Below are 19,421 nucleotides of genomic sequence, written 5' to 3' on the forward strand. Positions count from 1 at the left end.
TTTATTTTATTTATTATAGATTTCGATCATACATCTCTAACTCTAGCATGAACGTAGATTAGTTGTTGTTTTTTTTGTCTGAAGCCACAAGGAAGCCAGAAAACATTCACATTCTCATGAGGCTTCAAATAAAAATGCATACAGTACAATAATAAACTGTAAAAGGGCGAGAGCCGCCCACCTTCTGGTTTGAGACCGTCCCTGTCATATGACTTCTATTTCCTGGTACAGTCGGCGGCAGAGCTCCGGACCAAACACCGCTGACTGAGCGTTACTATCGGGTTATTCATCATTTCTCCTGTGGCTGACACTCCAAAAGACATCGAGCCATCATGTATCGATATGCTTCAGTTGTTTTATGCCTCGCCTTTGCAATCGGTATGTATCATCCCATCATTTCGTCTTTAAATAATCAAATGCAAAAAAAAAAGAAAGAAAGGAAGGAAGAAAAAATCTGTTTCTGCGAAGTGACGCGATTAACGATAAACTTATGGGACGCGACGGGCCTGGTGCTCCTGGGCTCGGGCTAACTGCTGCCCTGACGGTGTATGAAACGTATAACACTACGGTGTTTAATTGTTTAGACGAAACTGTGGTCTGAGGGGGATTTTACAAGGCGGGCCTTGTTCGCTGGAGTCGTGATGTTTAACTAGCTTTAGCGCATGAAGCTTGATAACCAATTGTTACCTACGTCAACAACATTAACACGAACCCCGTTAAGTCGTCATATGCAGCTCAAGAAGCTACATTTTCTCCACCGTTTTGTACCGTGCAGGCCAAAGTTTAACGACCAGTAACTGTAAAGCTTTACGGTCGCACTGCCTTAACGTGTTGGTTGATGTTGGCTGTTGACTTAAATCGTTAACCTAGATAATAGCTAACGCTACTTGTTTTGAAACTCAAGTTTGAGTTAATGATGAAACCCTCTTGAGTCTAAACAACGTTAGTCACACACACACACCCCGGTTAAAACGAGAACTGAAACCCAGTTCGTCACGATGATAAAACACATTCACAATTTATGTTCTGGTACAATCGTAACCATTAACATTTATCTACGTTTGTAGCTTACAGTCGGTTAGCGCCGGTTAGCACGTGACACCGGAAAACAGCTAACGTTCTGTGACGTAGCTAGTTAGCAAACTAGCTAACCTAACCCAGTTAGCAACTGTACAGCGGTCGTTTGACTGAATTAATATTTTATGTCTCCAACGCAGTACACCGAACACTGAAACCGCCATTACAGTACTTTAATTTGAGATGATCGTTTTAAATGAGGAATCCGGTGTCAAGTCTTCTGTTGATATTAGCTAATGCTACATTCATGCTAGCTGTTCCTTGATCAACTGTGTTTGTTAACCAACGTCTGTTTGGCACAAATGCTATATTTTGGATATAAATTTAGTTAGTCGTTTTCCTCATACATAAAGACATATTTTGTGATCCAAGTTTTTCAATCGTATGAAGGCTTTCGGTTATGTTTTCTCTGTGAATGTTTTATTGTAGCTACATTATCACATGCAACAAAAAGTAATGCTCCCTTAAACAGCATCACTCAATGTAACAAAAACTGAATATATTTGTTATAGTAAGATTACAAACATCGGTGTGAGTTTAAGTTGGGTGCTTTGTAAATTAAATAATGAGATGGCAGCAGCTGTTAAATTGATGACATACCGTGTATTGCAAATTTGAGTGGACCTTGGCCTTCCTTCTGTTAATTGTAAACAACTTCTCAAAGCCTGTAGAAAGGTACCGGCCTTTGTTATATGGCTGCATTTTTACTTGATGAATCGCTTACTTGTTGAATTAATTTTGTGTAATTTTGTGTACTGTCATTTAAAATATTACAAGAGTGTGTTTGTGTTGTTCAGTGAACCTGGGGTCATGTGATTATTATATATTACAAATACAAGGCAAATTGAAGTACTCTTCTTTTATTTTACCCTATGGAACTTCTCATAAAACGATAAACAGGTATCATGAGGGGACCTTTTAAAAAAGGCTCAAAATTGGGTGAGAAATTTGGGAATCATCAATAAAACATGATTAAAATGATAAATAATGGAACCATGAACTTGTTTTTGTGAGCTTTGTTCTGTGTAGGAAAAGTCTCCCTTCAATGTTAAAACCCATCCCGAATCTCTGCTATCACTAATGTTGGGTGAAAATTACCCGAATACGTGCCTGTTGAAAAACCAGTGAACAGTGAGACACGCCTACCCCTTCAATAATGTCAGTGAGCAGCATTAAGCTACTCAGACAAAAGCAAAACAATGAAAATAACAACACTTTTCGCAAGTACTTTTTTGTGAAGACAGGAATCTAATAATTTCCAACTGGACAAATATTTAATAAGAAAAGGGATAATAGAGTAATTTTACCGTTGTTTTTTTCAGTGTTCCAGCTGTCACTTGGCACTGAGGTGACTGTCAAAGACAAAGACAACAACATATGCATCTATGCCAATCTGATGGTCAACTTCTCAGTCGACTATGAAGTAGCTGAAAACAAGGTGAGTGTCTGGTCTTAGTCACAAGAGCCTCTCCTATGACCAACTGTGTTTAATATATTTAGTACATCAGGCTACACAATATCCTATATCTAAATAACGTTAGCCACACACACCACAGCTAAGAATAAAAACGATCACTAAAACCCAGTTGTGACAGTAATAAAACGCTATCTGACAACTCTTGTGGAAAAAAAAATATCATGGAAAGGGAAAGGAAATGGCAGGAAACACTACAAAGAAAATATATTTTGACTATTCAGCATTCGACTTAGTGAGTTTCCTGATCCATATCCCGTGATTGTTATGTCCTCTGTGTTCCTGTCTAGAGAAAGCAACTTCAAGTGTATTGACATTTTAAGACATTTCGTCATCTGTGTTTATAAATAATGGATCTGTCATATCAGACCGTGGCCTATTAGAATAGTGTTAATGCCATGTTTCCAGGGAAGATGCTTTAGGAGCGAGAAGCTGCTCATAACTTTGACAGATGCAGAGAAACAGAATGTTGATTTTATATTTATTCATTTATAGTATAGCATTTGTTAGTTATTGTTTTTCGTCAAGCACAATAGAAGAAAAATAAAGTATGGTACAGACAATGGCAGAGGCTTTTGCATGACTTGCATGACCTGTTCAAGATCAGTGTTTCTGCTCCAGATTTGTGAAATTAGCTTTTAAACAATTTGACTTTATACTTGTATAATGACGTTTTAATGTGTTTACACTCTGCTCTCTTTCAGAGTAAAATGGCAAATTTTGAACTTCCTGCTGAAGTCACAACACATGGAAGTACTTGTGACAACACAAGCTCAACGTTGAAGCTCAATTTTGGTGAAGGACACTCCTGGAGCGTGAACTTTACCAGCAATGGAAAACAGTACCAGGCTGACATCATAACCTTTTCCTACAACCTCAGTGATACAACCGTCTTCCCTAATTCTGTAGTTAATGGTAACTTCTGCACCTCAAAGTACAAACAAAAACACATTTGAAAGAAAGGTCTTTTACTGATGTCGATGTGTTTTTGAATTTGTTTTAGACACCGCAACTGTCATTGCGAAGCCTCAAATCACAATTGTAGACGTGGACACTTGCTACTCATGCAGGAGTAAAGAGACGCTGGAGGCTGACTCAGTCAATCAGACGCTGTGGGACGTGCTCATACAGGCTTTTGTCAGTAACAACAGCAAAAGTGAAAACAGTAAGTGCAAATGCGGCGTCTTATCCTGCCTGCAACATTTCTTGCCTGTTCTCTTTACATTCATTGTCTATTCTGTCCCACAGTTACTTCTTGTGCTGCTGACGTGCCCTCAACCACGGTTGCCCCAACCACTAATGTCACTACTGCCCCTACAACTCCTGCCACAAACACTTCCACTGCCCCTCCTCCCACCACCCCCCCGACACCCACCCTGCCCACACCCACAGCTGGGAAGTACAGCATTAAGCCTGATGAAAACAGCACAGCCTGTCTGATAGCCAACTTTGGCCTGCGTATCAATTTGAAGAGCGTGGAGGTATGTTCATCAACGCAGAATTATAATGTTGCAATCTTTGTTTTACAGATTATAAATGGATAGTCTTCCATCGTCCTTATGCTGATTTTATTCCCGTCTCTTCCTTTTAATGTCCCAAGATGAACTTTGAGCCCAACGGGACAACAGTCTCTGGCTCATGCGGAGTCAACAGCAGTCAGTTGGTGTTGACGTCCAACACAATGACAATCACGTTCACTTTCGCCAATGTAAGTTTGATGAACCACCCTCGTCACATTTTCTCAGTGTTCAAAGGCTAGCAATAGGATTTTAAGATCATTTTAAGCAGGAATTAACATATTCATATGGATAAAAAAAGATATTTGATGACATCATGTAGAATGGATGCAACACAAATGTGAAATGTTCTCGTCCCTGAAAAAAAGAGAATGGAAATGTTTGTTGTATTCTGGATGGGGGAGTTTCGTTTGTTAATAAAATTGATAGAGTTTTTTTGGTCTTGACAGGACACAAAGAAATTCCGCCTCCATGCTCTGAACATCACCGGAAAGACAAGTGCTGGTAATTAGAAGGATCCTATCTCATATAAAGACCAGGAACCACACTGAGAAGCAAGCTAATGTCCAGTATTTTTTATTTTATATTTGTGTTTATTACAAGGTGTGCCATTTTCTGAAGTGAACACCAACCTCAGTCTGTGGGAGGCGGCTGTCGGCAGCTCCTACATGTGCAACAAGGAGCAGAACTACACCATCACCAGCCAGCTCACCCTCTACACCTTCTACCTTCAAGTGCAACCTTTTGGAGTCAAGAAGGGTGTTTTCAGTACAGGTAGGTTTTTATTTAAAGTATTTATAAAATGGACTCTGCAGATCAGACCCTGACTAAAGTGTTTCATGTTTAGAGTCTGGAGGCTGATGACCCTTTGGGTGTCAAGAGCAAGATGATATTTGTGTGTTTGAAGCAACACTATAAATTATATTGTTGGTTTGTTCCAGCGCAGTATTACTTAGTTCTAAGTTTATTTCATGTTTGATAATATTATCAAATAATGTTTTTAATACAATTAAAATTTCCCAAGGGAAAAAAAAAATCAGCTTCATAGGTCTCAAAGTATAAACATGTTTATTTGATAAGACTGTAACCACAATTGACAATCACTTTTGGTTTGCACAGATGTGAGAGTCTGGTTATTTAAAAAAAAAAAAAAAAAAGCTAATGTGCAATTTACCGTTAAATCTGAAACTTTGCACTACATTTCAAAATGTAAAATGTTACAGTGATCGATAGCACTGACATGGTCACGGGCTACTGCCACCTAGCCTTAGTAATAAGTAGTGCTGTTTTACTTCAAATGATCCAAACAACCAAATGGACGGGTTTTGATTATACACATTTAAAAGTAATGGTCCTCAACGAGGGGTGTCACGATTTTGATTTTAAATCAGCAATTGATTAAATTGAACTTTTGATTGTGACCAATGAAATCGCCTCAAAGACGACACAGTGCCGCTTATCGGCGGCTTTTTGCAGGTGAAGATACTCAAGCTGTTGTTGAAAAGTACCCTTCTGCCATCTAATGGCTCTTCTTTTTGTTTTTGTGTACAGTCTGTGCCAAATTTACTGGTGAAAAAAGTTATTGCTGTTACAATGACAATATTTTTTGAGTGTACTGCATTCCAAAAATGGATATGGTGGCGATATCACACTTGAGACAATGAAGCCCATCTTTTTAGAGAATAATTGTATTATCTGTTGATCTACTAATCAAGACTCCATGGCCTAACAATGGCATACTTTATTTCTTTCCTGTCCACAATGTGGAATATGTTTCTTTGGCTTGTGACCGTAGAATCGAAAGTCAAATTGAATCATGGATAAGGAGTATTGTGACACCCCTGTTCTCAACATTTTTGCCATGCGAAAGTATATAGTACTTAAAAATAACAAAATCAATCGACAATATTTTGGGCCCCCCTCAGGTTTTTTGCTCGGGACTCCTTGTCGGTGTTTTAATCCACTGGTTAGAATCCTAGAAAGAGACAATCATATTTCTAATCAAGTCCATCCCGGGCTAATTTACATCTTCATGATCACTTGTAAATTCACACAGAAATGACTTCTTCCAGCATGTCTTCATTTGTATCCGGTGCGTCTACCATCAGCTATCATGCCAAAGGTGTCCATTCAAATGAGCACAGTGTTATGTGACTGCTTTAAAGTACAGAAAAGTTTTTGCTACAGCTGATGGCAAATAATCTGCGTTCCTGCTGTTGTTAATCAGAAAATCAATGTTCCACCTGTTGACATAACTCTCTTTTTATCTGCAGCCCATGAATGTTCACTGGATGACACCAACATCTTAATCCCAATCATTGTTGGCGCTGCTCTGGCCGGCTTGATTCTCATTGTAGTAATTGCTTACGTGATTGGTCGAAAAAAGACTTATGTTGGATATCAGACCCTTTAAATCAATCCAGTTTGCAATCAATGTCACGGGGGTTCCCAAGACTGGTCCTTGGGTTTCATGTGCAATTATTTAATTGGCAAAAAACTTGAAAAACATTATCAACAGCCAAAATCTAAACTAAAGTCTCTGGAGAAAAAAAAACATGCGATGCGTTATTGAAGTTAATGGTCATTATGAGACATGACATGCTCAAGTTTTTAATGAAACTATAACAAGGAGTAAACTCCTGTATACAGATGGAGGGTTTTAAGGACCAAACTTGTCTACCCCCAATGTCTGTTTATTTTTTTCTGGATGTCTTGTCTTCCCTTTTTTTTCATTGTGTTTTTTGTTGATGAGCAAGTTCAACATCCACAGAAACTTGTAATTATAATCACATGAAAGGTGACTTTCAATACAATATAAAGAGTTCATTCACATGTACAGTACACTTCTACAAGTACAAAAGCCTCTGGACTTTCATTCTTAGGAGATGTGTTTCACTGAAAATCTGTTGCTGTAGGATCATGCACTTGCTCTGCAGACATTCCCTTTTTGTTTCCACTTGTCACCGTTTAATCTTTGTGCACTTTTTTTTACTTTCATTATGGTTTGACAGTTCATCCACATAATTATTTACATTATAAAAGAACAGTAATTATCAGCAGCTTTCAGCTTTTGTTCTTTTTTTTCTTGGGGGCAAGTTACAGGGATGAAAGTCTATTCTACTTGGAAAGTAGTGCTTTGCCCATGTTTTCTCCTGTAGAGCAGGAGAAACATTGGTGTCTGATTATGTGGCTCAAATCATATTTAGAATGTGACATCAAAGTGTTTGTTGTTGAAAGATAAATAAACCTTTTCTTTTGGAGGACGTTTCGGTATCGAGCAGTGAGTCCAGGTGTAACTGAGGACATTAACGAGGTCTCGTTGACATTTAGGTGTAACGGTACATCGTTAGTGTCATTAATCACACCTGTGCCTTTCCTGCTGTACAATGGGTGTAAAATGTGGGCTATTTTCAAAAGGTCTCTTACATTTGCACACGGACAGAATAAATCTGATGAGACAAACATCAACTGTTTTTTTTTTTTCTCAAACAACCAGTTTTGGCATTAGGTTTAGAAAAGGGAGAGTTTTGTTCAGTATATGTTCCCTTTTTATGAGAATATTTACATATAAATGCACTAAGGCGCTCTTTGAATGGATTTTGTTGAGGGTGCTGTTACATTGTCTCACCTGTGTGTGGGCTTGGCCTGAGCTCCAGAGGGCGTTAAAGCCCTTGGAAACGTTGCATGAACAACTAGAAACTATAGAAACATGTATTTATTCATGAAGAGTTTAATACACTTGTTTGACATTTGGTCTCCAGTTATTTGCTTTCTCGCTGAGAGTTTGATCTGAATGTTCTGTTTGATATGAAGCTTCAGTCCAGAGATGGCTCTTATGAAGTAGAAATGGTGGGGAAAGCTGAGCTTGTTCACCTCTCAGGCTCACTTATCATGTTCCATCATGTTTGTTTGAGTGTTAGTGATGTTCTCATCTAGCTCTCAGAAATAAAGCACAAACTCTTTTTTGAAAGCCCATCTTGCGTGTTTTGATTTGTGTTTGTTGTAATGAACAAACAACCCCAAACCTGTTGTTAGATTTTGGTTACAAGAAACGATTAGTCATGTGAAACAGACAAAACTGTTTTCATGTGGTAAGAAGCTAAAAGCAGGTTTTTACGCTTTTAAGTCAGGGAAATAGTGCAGGGAGGGGATGCAGTATCAGGTATAGAGTAAAGCACCAGAAGGTGTATTTCTGAAATAATAGAAACCAATGTTACACTTAGTAGTTGCTGTGTATTGTTGCTCAATTAGTGTTGTGTACTATTATACTTTACTATTCAAGACTGGAGACAAGCAGGCAGCAAACTGCATTGAATATGAGGATTAAGTTGCTTACAGAATTGACTTTCCCAGGATATTTTGCATGTGTTAATAAATAGATCAAATATGAGCTTTATTATTTGCTTATTGTTGTGGTTTTGTATATTTCAGCTTTGTACAATCTCAGTTGCCTTCATTATAAAGATGGGTTTTGCAGCACTGGTATAGATATTTGTTTTTCTCAACCTTAATCTCCTTGTTCTCAATAAATAATTTTAACAGGTTTATCATCATGACGGCTGTGCCTTGCTTAATGATACATTTCTCTTATTGTTCATTCAATAACTCGCTAATTACGCCTCAGAAACCTTTTAGGTTGGTTCCCCTTCACTGTTTTGAGAACGTTGCACACACCATTCAGTCAAGGGAATTTGTGGTGCAAGACCATCTTGATCAAGATAAATTAACATGTGTGTCATGTGAATAGAGGATTTTGTCTCCATTCGCTCACGCTGTTCACTATAAAACATTGGATTTCAAATTGTCTGACAGACTGTGGAGCTTTTTAGTCTTTTAAGATTCATGGAAATAAAAATGTGTTTCTGCCCTGGACACCTGAGTAAATGTTTATTCTTGTTCAAAACCGTTGCTGCTTTCAATACTTGTGGGGGCTTCTTAAAGTCAGTAGGCAGGCTATGCCTTTCTTTCAGCCGTTTATGCCTTTAACCATTAATATTTTTTACTTTAACGCTTCTTCTCTAAGACATTCACCTCTCTGCTCTCTTCACCCCCATCTAGCTGAGGATTGCCAGGCTGATGCGGAGAACTTCATTGTTCCCATAGCTGTCGGAGTTTCCCTGCTTGTTCTCATTCTTATCGTTCTGCTGGCCTACTTCATCGGGAGAAAGAGAAACATGGCCTCCAGCTACGAGTCTTTATAATGAACCTTTCCTCGTTTAGATCTTAACACTCTTCAAAGAATAGTCAGTGAATTGCTACATTTTGACTAAAAATTCTCAAATTGTTGTGTTGACATTTCCATGTAGTGTTTAGTGCTGACTGTTTTCATAAAGCAATCATTTGATATTTTGGGAAATGTGCAAGAATATTTGAACCACTCTCCTTTAGTATGAAGCTGTAGCCGATTAGCTTATCTAAACGACTGTTCGATCTTATTTGTTTCATACGTACAGAACCAGTAGTGTAAGCTACTTAACACCGTTTCCAAGTATCCTGATGTTTGAGGTTTTTCATCAACTCTGTAAGATTCTCATGCGACAAAAGAAAAATGTGACTTTTCCATTCAGCCACATTTGGTGTTTTCTGTATTCCAACAGTGAGACTTGAATGAGGTTAAAATAATTTGATAAAACCTTTTTAGACTTTTCAATTTTTGCTATTTGACTAAATGGATCAAAGTCTGATAATATAAAGAATATATTTGGGGTGTTTGTGACGCTTCAGAAAAATGCATTGAACTGACTTTTTGCACATTTCCCACAATCTTGACTATTTCTTGAAGAATTTATTTTACTCATCCTGCATGACGTTAATGTTCACAAACACCAATAAGTAACAACCACTTGAGTGATTTCCTTTTTGTGTCTTTGGAACAGTTGATAACCCGTTCTTCTGATCTCAAAGTTTCTGTAGGTTCTGATATCTGTTCTTGCTGCTCTGTCTCTTTTCTCTAACCCTCTGTGGACTGTAAACATCTCAAATCCTTTTCCGAGTAATGTTTTACGCTGACTAAAACCACTAACCTGCTGTCTGTCTGTCTCTCTTTCCGTCGGTCTGTCAGCTGAAGAATGCTTCCTGGACTCTGATTTGAGCTTTTTGGTGCCCATTGCAGTGGGCGTGGCGCTCAGCTTCCTAATCATCCTTGTGCTTATCTCTTACCTGATTGGTCGGAGGAAGAGTCGTACTGGCTACCAGTCTGTATAATCCAACCCTGCTGCTTCTGCCTCTCGCGCCCTTTTCAACCCTCACGGCTCTAAAAACACCTTCCCTTCCCGTCAGTGCATCGAAAGCATCCCAAATTTCCTGCTAATTTCTGTTTACCTAAAAATAACCTTTAGCTTATTTCTCGTACACAGTTTAGAATTTATCCTACCCTCCAACGGTTTCCTTTTTTGTTTTTGCTTTAATGCCAATGACTAAATCGAGTACCAAAACATTTATGATCAATATTGCATCGTTTGATTGTAGATTGCATGTTTTGAAAATTACATTTTTGGCTGTGAGTAGCCGCCGACCTCCTCCCTCCCCAGAGAGGCCTTTTCCCCTCTCGCTTTCTGTGCTGTATAATAGTATATGTGTAAATTACTCTCTTGTATAGAATGACTGACATTGATTTTTGATGACGTGAATGTAACGAGCAAGCTCCACTGTTCCATCCCAGGCGCCGATGTCCTTGCGTTGTATTAACCTTCATGTAACATAAATTATGCCTAAAGGAAACACTCCCTTTTGCACTTTTAGTCAATAAATTGTTGTTCAATGAAAGGGACACTAACTACGACACTTTACCAGCATTGGGACCAGTTTATTTTCGTTTTTTGGGGAATGTTTCATGTTTCTTTCACCATCATTGAGAAGATTTATTTTCTTGAAATGTACACTTCTCTTAAAAGATTTACATTTCAGTGTTTGGTTAATCGATGATAGTGTTGTACCCTTGTTTTCTCAAAAGTTTAACAATTTCGTCACCGGGATCAAATGTGGTTGCATGTACATTCATTTCTTCCTTCATGTGACAGTACAGTAAAATCATTGGTAATATTTAAGACCCGACATTTCATTTCCACGACCCTCAATTCTGTTCATTCGATCGTTCCCCTCCGACAGTTTCGTGCCTTTCTGTTGTGCACCTCCGAGTTGCTCGCTTGAAGCTTGGCTCCATCTGAGGAAGAATGTGATATGATGAGCTTGTTTAACACAAGTGGGGAACAAATTAAATAAAGTTTGGTTCTTGTTTTGTATCACTGTCATTCTTTTAACGGCTCGACTTTTACTGTGAAGTTCCCAGAAGATTGAGTCTCGTGACCGAGCTGAATTCAAAGGTTAACGGTTCAAAACTAAACGCTCACGTGGCTCGGTGAACTGTGATTGCTCTTAACGTCTGTTCAACTTTGATCTAAGGCATGCTTTTTTATAACCAGAGGCATGACTCCCACTCCAGCTATCACAAGCATTTATTCATGCAGTTATGCAATTTTACACAGAAGTCACAGCAGTTGATGAAGGCTGAAGTCCAGTTTTTACAACTTAATGAACTGTTAATCTGTGTTTTGTTGGCATTGGCTTTCCTTTCTTGTTGTTAGGTGTGGTTGAAATATTTATTGTATGTATTCTACCATTATGAAACTCATGTTAGAAAGATTCACAAGTGTCGTTACTCTTCCCTTTACCCCAAACGGTGCCTGCACTTCTGAATAAATTGAGTAAAAACACACCCGCTGCCCCAGCCATTCATGTCCTCCTCATGATGACCGAGGTTGTAAAGTAGAAGGTTATAACCTCCCACTTTACAACCAAAGTCATCCTCATCACCATATATCTGCAGTGACTAATGCCATTCACTTTAGCTAATATGCCAAACTAAGATATGTTAGCATTTAGCTCAAATCCCCACTGCAGCTACGATGGCTGTAGATTGTTTTTATTTTTACAACCAATAAAGATATATTTTATGTTTCATAAGCTTTGGGAAACATGAGCTACATGTCCCCTTTGTTGGGCCTTAACTATTCTCTTAGACCTCTCATAAATAAAGAGTCAAACTCCAGTCACAAAAACATCAACACCAATCATAAACAAAGAGGATATTAAAATACATTGTATTTAACCTTTATGCAGTTTGTAATGTCTATTTTCTATGTCAGGATTATGCAACATGTCATCAGTTAAAGGTTATATAATTGGTGAAAGACTGGATTTTAAAATGTGTTTCCCTCCAAAAGAATGTACAGTTGTACTGAAAATTGAAGAGTTTAGAAATGTTACAAACTTTGTAAAAGTTCATGTGGAAGAAAACTTACGGTACATACCAGGATATTGTATTTATTATAAGATCTATAATAGGAATAAATACAACATTGATACCATGTTTAGTAGCAAAGTTCAGACAGATTAATACAATCACAAAACAGTTATTTTTTAAATGGTACAGACATTTCACAAACTATTTCACAGTACAGTATGTCTCTTTATTGATCAGTCTTGTGTAGTATTTCATTTTCAAAAGCAAATGTTTTTACAAAAGAAGGCAAGAAGTGGCTTGTGATGCTTTATCATAAATGTATAATACTGCTCTATTCAACAAAAATATAGTAATAGTGTATTTGCAGTCATTTACTATGTCTTTTTTTACTGTGTAAGTACAGTACAAGTCCTGCTTTCAGTGTTTGCATGATAGATAATTCTTACAATATACATGTTTGAAAAATATAATTCAAAACAAATTAGTACACATTGTAACACGAAACTGCTCACAAAACCATGATCTAACCTGATATAACAATATTTATAATTGCCTAGTAATGTTTTAAGTCACAATTGGATTTGCATAGCCAGAAATTCTAACTATTGGGCAGAGCGTAATTTAGTTTGATTAATCTTGCTAATCATTACAAAATATCAGGAATTGTAACTCTATGATGCTTGTCCTGTGCTCGGCACTGTTTGTTGTGGGTGCAGGTGCCAGTTAGCACGCTCAGGGTTCAAAGATACAAGAAACACAAGAGTAAATATCTACTTTTTGAGGAATTTGTTTCACAGCAAAAGATGTGGATATTTAAGTGAACGATGAGGAGAGGGAAATGACATATTTCATGGAAAATAATGGTTCAACATATTTTTTTCTTGTACATTTTCCTGCCTCGTTGTCACGGGAGCATCCTGCTGGCAGCGACATCTTTGCCTTACGCTCCGATATCCAAGGAGAAGGTCACACTGCCCAGGTAGCGGTCAGTGGGGGAATCGTTGATGATGCCCTTTCCATTCAGCTTGCATTGTACCTGGATGTGCGTGTCGTACTGCACTGACGCAAAACGCACAGCCACCACCGGTGCAGAGTAGTTTGCCTGAGACAGAAGTGACACAACAGATGTTATTTATTTAGTTACGACTGTGGATATTCCATCCACAGAGATGAAACTCTCACTCACATGTCTGAGCTTCCCATAGTATGGATAGTACTTCAGGTCAAAAAAGCTTTTCGGGAAAAATTGGATTTCTCCCAAGGCTTCTGGAGGTCCTTTCTGAAAGAGGAAGAGGTTGTGCGTTGTACATTTTCAGGCAGGTTGCGTATCGCTTTGATAATATTACTTATTTGATTAATATCAGAGTTTGTTGATGATTACTGTACCTTAACTCCACAAGTCACGTTTATGGGTTTGCCCTGGCCAGGTAAATAACCAAGAATCTATTGAAAAGTAAAAACAGTGAACAAACAAAGTTCTTTTCAACGCATATTTTGGTTCTATATCTTTGTTAAAACGTTTCTTCAAACCAAACTCTCATGGATGTTTGCCTGTTCCAAGAGTCAGAAGTAAACGTGGAGAAGCAGCCTTCAGCTTTTCTGCTCCACATATCTGGACCAAGGTTCCTGGAAGCAGCAGGTCTGCTGAGACCCTCGGCTCCTTTAAATCCAGATTGAAGACTTTTCTGTTTGCTCTTGCCTTGAATTGAACCAGTTTCTTGGATTTTTTCAAATTAATTTCTGCATCTCACTACTGTATTTTATTTCGTAGCCCTGTAAGGCTTCACCCCAACCCTAATCAACCCCTTATTGCTTGAGTTGTGCTTAGAGGTTGTAGATGGGGATTATATATTATTTTAGCCCTGATTTTTATGTTTAATTTGATACCTAACATGTTTTATTTTGTTTTTTTGGATTTATACCATGTTTTTTTTCTTGATTTGTACCTTGTGACCTGATATAAAAGGGTCCCCTAATTAAGCTAGTTTTCTTCTGCATTATGTTTTGATGCTTTTAATAGTTTTATGTGAAGCACTTTGAATTGCCTTAGTGTGTGCTACACAAACTTGCCTTAAGAAAGACTTTGTAGGTCAAAACTTTGCATAAATTATAATGTTGGTAGTTTGCAAATGTCAAGGTGTGGTCAGCCTCTTTCTTTTGTCGGATGTACACACTATCCACCTAATAATACAAATTACAGGCAAAGGGTTTAATTGTCTAAAAATAATATGAGAATGTGATTCTGGATAAAATATCATTCAACATTCAAAAAGTAGTGCACAAGTGGTTTCATGTATGTTCATCCTCCCCCTGAAATGGCCACAAGATGTCACTCAATGACAAAACCGTGAGCTTCAACAGTGTGTTCCTGCTGTTTTATGTCGCCTCTTTCATTTGGTACTTTTAAAAGCACACTGTTTTACGTGTTTTGGTGACTAATGCTGGTCTTACCCGGTTCATTCGAAGGAGGATGCATGGCTTTCCCTGAGAATAGCCATAGTTGTGGTCCTGCAGGCCTGAGCAGTCCCCCAACCAGGACCTCCTGAACTCACAGGCTTTCCGCTCTGCGCTCTCCTCCAAGTCGTCCTGCATGAAGTATTTGTCGTGTGTGCAACGAATATTCTTCTTCTGCTGAGGGCCATCGTTGTACGCTGAAAATGGAGAGCAGGGAGAAAGAGGCGGGCGGAGGGTTGAGGGGGGTAGGAGAGGAAGAGGGCATAAATAAACCCTTGCAACAGCAATACCCTGCCAGACTCAGGCCTCTGATTAAGGAAGTTTAACAAAAGCAGGGTGAGAAAAAAAAGAACGAATTCAATGGATGCACTCTGCCCACAAAGAGGCTTCCCTTCCCAGCATGCCCTGCAAGAATCAAATGGAAAAAGGGGACAAAGGTAGTGAAGATGAGGATTAACTCGTTACATGCCCGCTTGATTTTAAACAAATTCAACATCCTCGTTTGACCTCCTCAACTTTTACGTTATCCCCCACAATCGCGACAGACTCACATCTCAGATATTCATCCATAGACTTTGTGTACATCTTCCAGGACTTGCGATTAGAGGCGTTGAAGGCGATCTCTAGGTGGCCTTCTAGGTGTGGGGCCATCGTCATACCTGCCAGTGGAGACCCAGAGACAGTCAACTGTGCTGAGACTCAAGTAGAAGCAGGAGACTGAAGGACAGTGCAGCAGAGAGACGAGAGGAAAGTGACAGCAGAGGATGCATGGAGTGGTTTGAGTTTGGAGTTTTATTTACCTGGTGGCATCACTCTATCATTATAGGTTGGATGGTAGGGACTAATAGACCACATGAGGCAAAACATACAGCCACCAAACATGGCTGCGAGAAACAAATAAAGTACAGCGTAGAAGAGAAGGATGAGGCCTGAAAGAGAAATGAAAAAAGGAGCTATTAGGGAGCATATTTTATGATTCAGTATTTGCACAAACATGTGTTGCATAACAGATACCACATTTCCCAAGGAACCTCTGATATGAGCGGAGAAGAACAATGACCCATTAATTTCCTCTTTTGCTCAGACTGTGTGGTCTGTCTGGACTCCAGCTACTGTCCTTGATCAGGGCGGTCACTAATTTGTTTACTCGTACAAAAGCACTGTCGTGCCTTCCTGTCTGGACTTTAAAATAACTCTAAATAACTAGTAGTTTTTGTATAAAATATACCAGAGGGAGCTAGTGTGAGAACTCTGTCACAAAGAAAGTCCAAGAACAATTTTCAATTACCAGTCCATTAGCAACTAATCAAGCTAAACGTGCCCTAAATTAAATGGCTTTTGCTGTGCGGGCAATTTCACAGGGGACTAGCTGCAGCCAGCCTTGCGTCCCTGGAGCCACAAAGGCCTTTCTGTTTGAGCTCAGTGAGAATTCTCCCAGCTGTCCTTTCACTCAGGAACACAGTGAACCTCCGGTTGCCATCGTAGTGAAGGTCTTTTGCAGCCATAGAGGCCCAGCCAGCTCCAAGGAGCCCCAATCACCCCCACTCTGGTATTGTGTCCCCTGTTACACACTCGTCTCACAGGACACACAGCACAGACTTCAACTCAGAGCCTTTCTTCATCAGACACATGGGCCCCACTCCTCTACAAGTGTGCACACTGGTTTTGTAGCTGAAATGAGCTCTGAGCTCTGCCCAGGATCTAGCATGTCAGCTCATGCAAGTAACACACACTTTCCTTGGATATTCTCTCTACACTCAGTGGGATCATGTTTGCCATTGTGTACAGTGAAGCTGAGGGAGGGGCTCAATGGCGTCACATGGCAGCTACCCTGGAATACCAAGAGGGTGCTCCATCATCATTGACTCAACAAACTCGTCCAGTTTGTCGCTTCTGCCAAATAAAGTCGGCCTGCACCAAAGCTCAATTTGGCAGTGAGCTCTAGAGATAAAAAAAAAAAAAAAAAAAGTGAAGAGCATCTCTACGTGTTTAGCTGCATATGAGGGGCCTGAAGCATGTAAAGTTCAGCAGTGAGGTCACCAAGGGTTTGGGAAAGAGGCTGTGGAGAGCATGGTAAGATGTAGAGGAATGTGATTTCTGGCCAATGCGAGGCCCGGGACAGTGGGCTCCCGCTGGGGACGCGTCCCCAGGCAGTCTGTTTTTGTCGGGCCACTCTGAATTGTCCATGCACCTATGTAAACATTGAGCATAAGGACACACACACACTCAGCAAAGTGAGCAGAGTCACTGGACTGGAAAGACATTTCTAACCCCATAAAGTAGCTTTTAAAGACATTCAAACACTGTGTCTGCTCTTGTTGAAGACAATTGAAACTGTAAAGCATTAGACAATAGATCTGTAATAATTGGACACATGCAGTAAAAAAAAAAAAAAATCAAGTACTTTTGCATCAATCCAAACGGTGCCCCATCATATCCCAACAACATAAAACGTGTCTTAATCGTCAACTCACTCCAGCTCTTCCCAGAGCGACCCATGAATTCCTTGGTCTCCGCATTCCACAAGTATGTCTTAATGTCGTCTATTTTCTGGTAGAGCGTCCTCTGGGGTAACGGCCTGCGCTTCCATCTCTCAAAGTTCAGGTCTTCCTGCTCTAGAGGCTGGTGCTCGGCCAACTCCTCCTGCTCTTCCTCCAACTCCTGGCCATGTTTGAGTATCACTTTGTGAGGCTGGTTGAAAGAAGAAGGAGAGAAAAAGCCCTCACCACACATATTCTTAACTGCTAGGTTCTGCAGTCAACCTATTTTCTTTTCAAATCGCTGCCAGAAAAAAATGGCATGCCTTCTGATCCGAGTATGACAGACGATACAAACTGCCAGAGAGTGCTCTGCATATTAATGAACATCGCACTGATGGTTCTGTCCCCTGTTTCTGCAAATTGTAAACCCGCTGGTGACCTCTCTGGCACTCATTGGGAGAGCTGACCTCCTCTGAGTGGACCCTCCTGCTTGGAGCAGCAGCTGCAGACAGCTGAGCTGGAGGGTCACTTTGACAGCCAGATGTTACTCACTGACTCTCAGCATCCACAAGCCAGGACACACAGATCCCAGAGGAACCACAGGACGCTTGACAGTGTCACCAAAAAGTAACTTCATTTGGGAGAGTTTGGCTTTTAAAAGAATCTGCTGTTAAATGTTTAAAATGCTGTTATTAGCTTTGAGTCGTGTGCCAATAAAAACACTTGATTATTTGAATAACTGGGCTTTTCATCAGAAAATGTATCAACTCCATTGTTTGTGGGAAAGATGCCCTAATCGCTGCATTTGCTTCAGTAAATAACGTGATTATGAAATTATATGTTTTCTATCTAATATCAGCACTTACAAGACTTGGTGGATGGTTTTTAAGGAGCGTCTCTTCAGCTCCTCCCTCTGTGGAACTGGGCTCCATATTCTTCACAGAAGGAAAAGGCACTTGTTAAACCAATCACATCTCCCATGCCATGAACTGAAAGCACCACATCTTTACATCTGCATTCCTGTCAACATTTGCAAAACTTTTCACAACATTGCAAAGTCATCTAAAGAACTTACTCTGCAAATAAGACACAGAAAATAAGTATTGCAGCTGCAACAAATTAAATTTCATTGAAAGATCTGACATACCTGAAGTTTTCTTTGCAATAGAAACGCGTCTTAAAGTCTTGTAAGCCCTCTTGACCCCCGGAGCAAAAAAAATAATGTTTGTCAAAAAGTGTTTGGGGATTTCATTAGAAAGTTTAAAGGCATGCGAAGGGGACCGGGTCTGGAGAAGCTCCTGCAACTAAGCTCGCATCATCGTGAATGAACGCTGGACAGAGAAAAACTGGGGGTGGGATACAAAGTGCTTTTTTTTGGACCTAGAGACGTTTTGGCAGCGGCACGGACCACAGCACTGCATTCAGTACACGTACACCATCGGCCATTGTCTGCTAAGCTGGGCTAAGACTGAAGCAAAGCATGAATTTATAGCTTATTCTAACACAGGACACTGTTTCAATCGTTGCCTGCTGCGCACTGTACGTGCACATATACAGTCGTATAATTAACGTGTTTCTAAAAACGTGTTTTGTATTTTATTCGTGTTATTATCATTGACCGGCCATATATTTAATATAAAACAAAAATAATAACACATGTAATATTATTGCCATTAGGTAGGCCTATCGTCTCTGAACATGCATGCACATTGATCAGGTTGCCAACGCCAGCAGGTCCGCAGACTCCTGCAGCAACTGCTTACCATAAGCTCCCCTCTGGAGAAGTTCAAGTTGTCCTCATCCCTGATCCCATCTGCACGCCGGTCACGTAACGCGCTGTTACCCCATGTTAAAAGTGAGCGCGGGGGGGCTTTTTTCTCTTCTTCTTTTACGTGAAAAGAGAAATTGCGTCATGGAAAAAACTGTTCTTTGAGATTTGCGCGGCAAAAACGTGAACTTGTTCACTTGTTGCTGTATGCGCGTGCTTATGCGTGTGCACGTTACAGCGAAGTCCTTCTCACCACATAAGGGAATTTGCAGGGAAGCTAAAATCACCAAAACGTTTTGCAAGAAACGTCTCCCTGTATAAATAATCACACGTACCATGCAGAGGGATTCTCTATATCTTATTCATGTATGTCATTTTAAATGGTCCTGATTACTTCTTACCTTTAACT

General features: G+C 39.7%; 2 protein-coding genes across 4 annotated transcripts; one reads left to right on the forward strand and one right to left on the reverse strand.

Annotated features, from left to right (window-relative positions):
- Positions 1 to 236: 236 nt before the first annotated feature.
- lamp2 (lysosomal-associated membrane protein 2) lies at positions 237 to 11,770 on the forward strand. Of its 3 annotated transcripts, none has more exons than XM_068591788.1 (9): positions 237 to 378; positions 2,400 to 2,515; positions 3,256 to 3,466; positions 3,555 to 3,716; positions 3,800 to 4,032; positions 4,152 to 4,259; positions 4,518 to 4,572; positions 4,672 to 4,842; positions 10,130 to 11,770. In XM_068591788.1, the coding sequence occupies exons 1-9, from the start codon at positions 333 to 335 to the stop codon at positions 10,270 to 10,272; spliced, it is 1,245 nt and encodes a 414-aa protein (XP_068447889.1). In that variant the 5' UTR covers positions 237 to 332; the 3' UTR covers positions 10,273 to 11,770. The 3 variants fall into 3 exon arrangements, with proteins under 3 accessions (XP_068447889.1, XP_068447890.1, XP_068447891.1); XM_068591789.1 differs by having other exon boundaries at positions 9,127 to 10,260; XM_068591790.1 differs by lacking the exon at positions 10,130 to 11,770 and adding an exon at positions 6,342 to 8,940.
- Positions 11,771 to 12,376: 606 nt separating this feature from the next.
- On the reverse strand, positions 12,377 to 18,569 carry atp1b4 (ATPase Na+/K+ transporting subunit beta 4). The gene is made up of 9 exons (XM_068591800.1): positions 18,392 to 18,569; positions 18,111 to 18,179; positions 17,239 to 17,455; positions 15,565 to 15,693; positions 15,316 to 15,423; positions 14,762 to 14,961; positions 13,697 to 13,753; positions 13,497 to 13,589; positions 12,377 to 13,412 (listed from the first exon to the last, which is right to left on the reverse strand). Exons 2-9 carry the CDS (start codon positions 18,174 to 18,176, stop codon positions 13,251 to 13,253), a joined length of 1,032 nt encoding a protein of 343 aa, XP_068447901.1. The 5' UTR covers positions 18,177 to 18,179; positions 18,392 to 18,569; the 3' UTR covers positions 12,377 to 13,250.
- Between the last annotated feature and the right edge of the window lie 852 nt (positions 18,570 to 19,421).

This window comes from Clinocottus analis, unplaced genomic scaffold, assembly GCF_023055335.1.
Source record: "Clinocottus analis isolate CAN_PGR_092001 unplaced genomic scaffold, fCliAna1.0.p SCAF_10, whole genome shotgun sequence".
NCBI lineage: Eukaryota > Metazoa > Chordata > Actinopteri > Perciformes > Cottidae > Clinocottus > Clinocottus analis.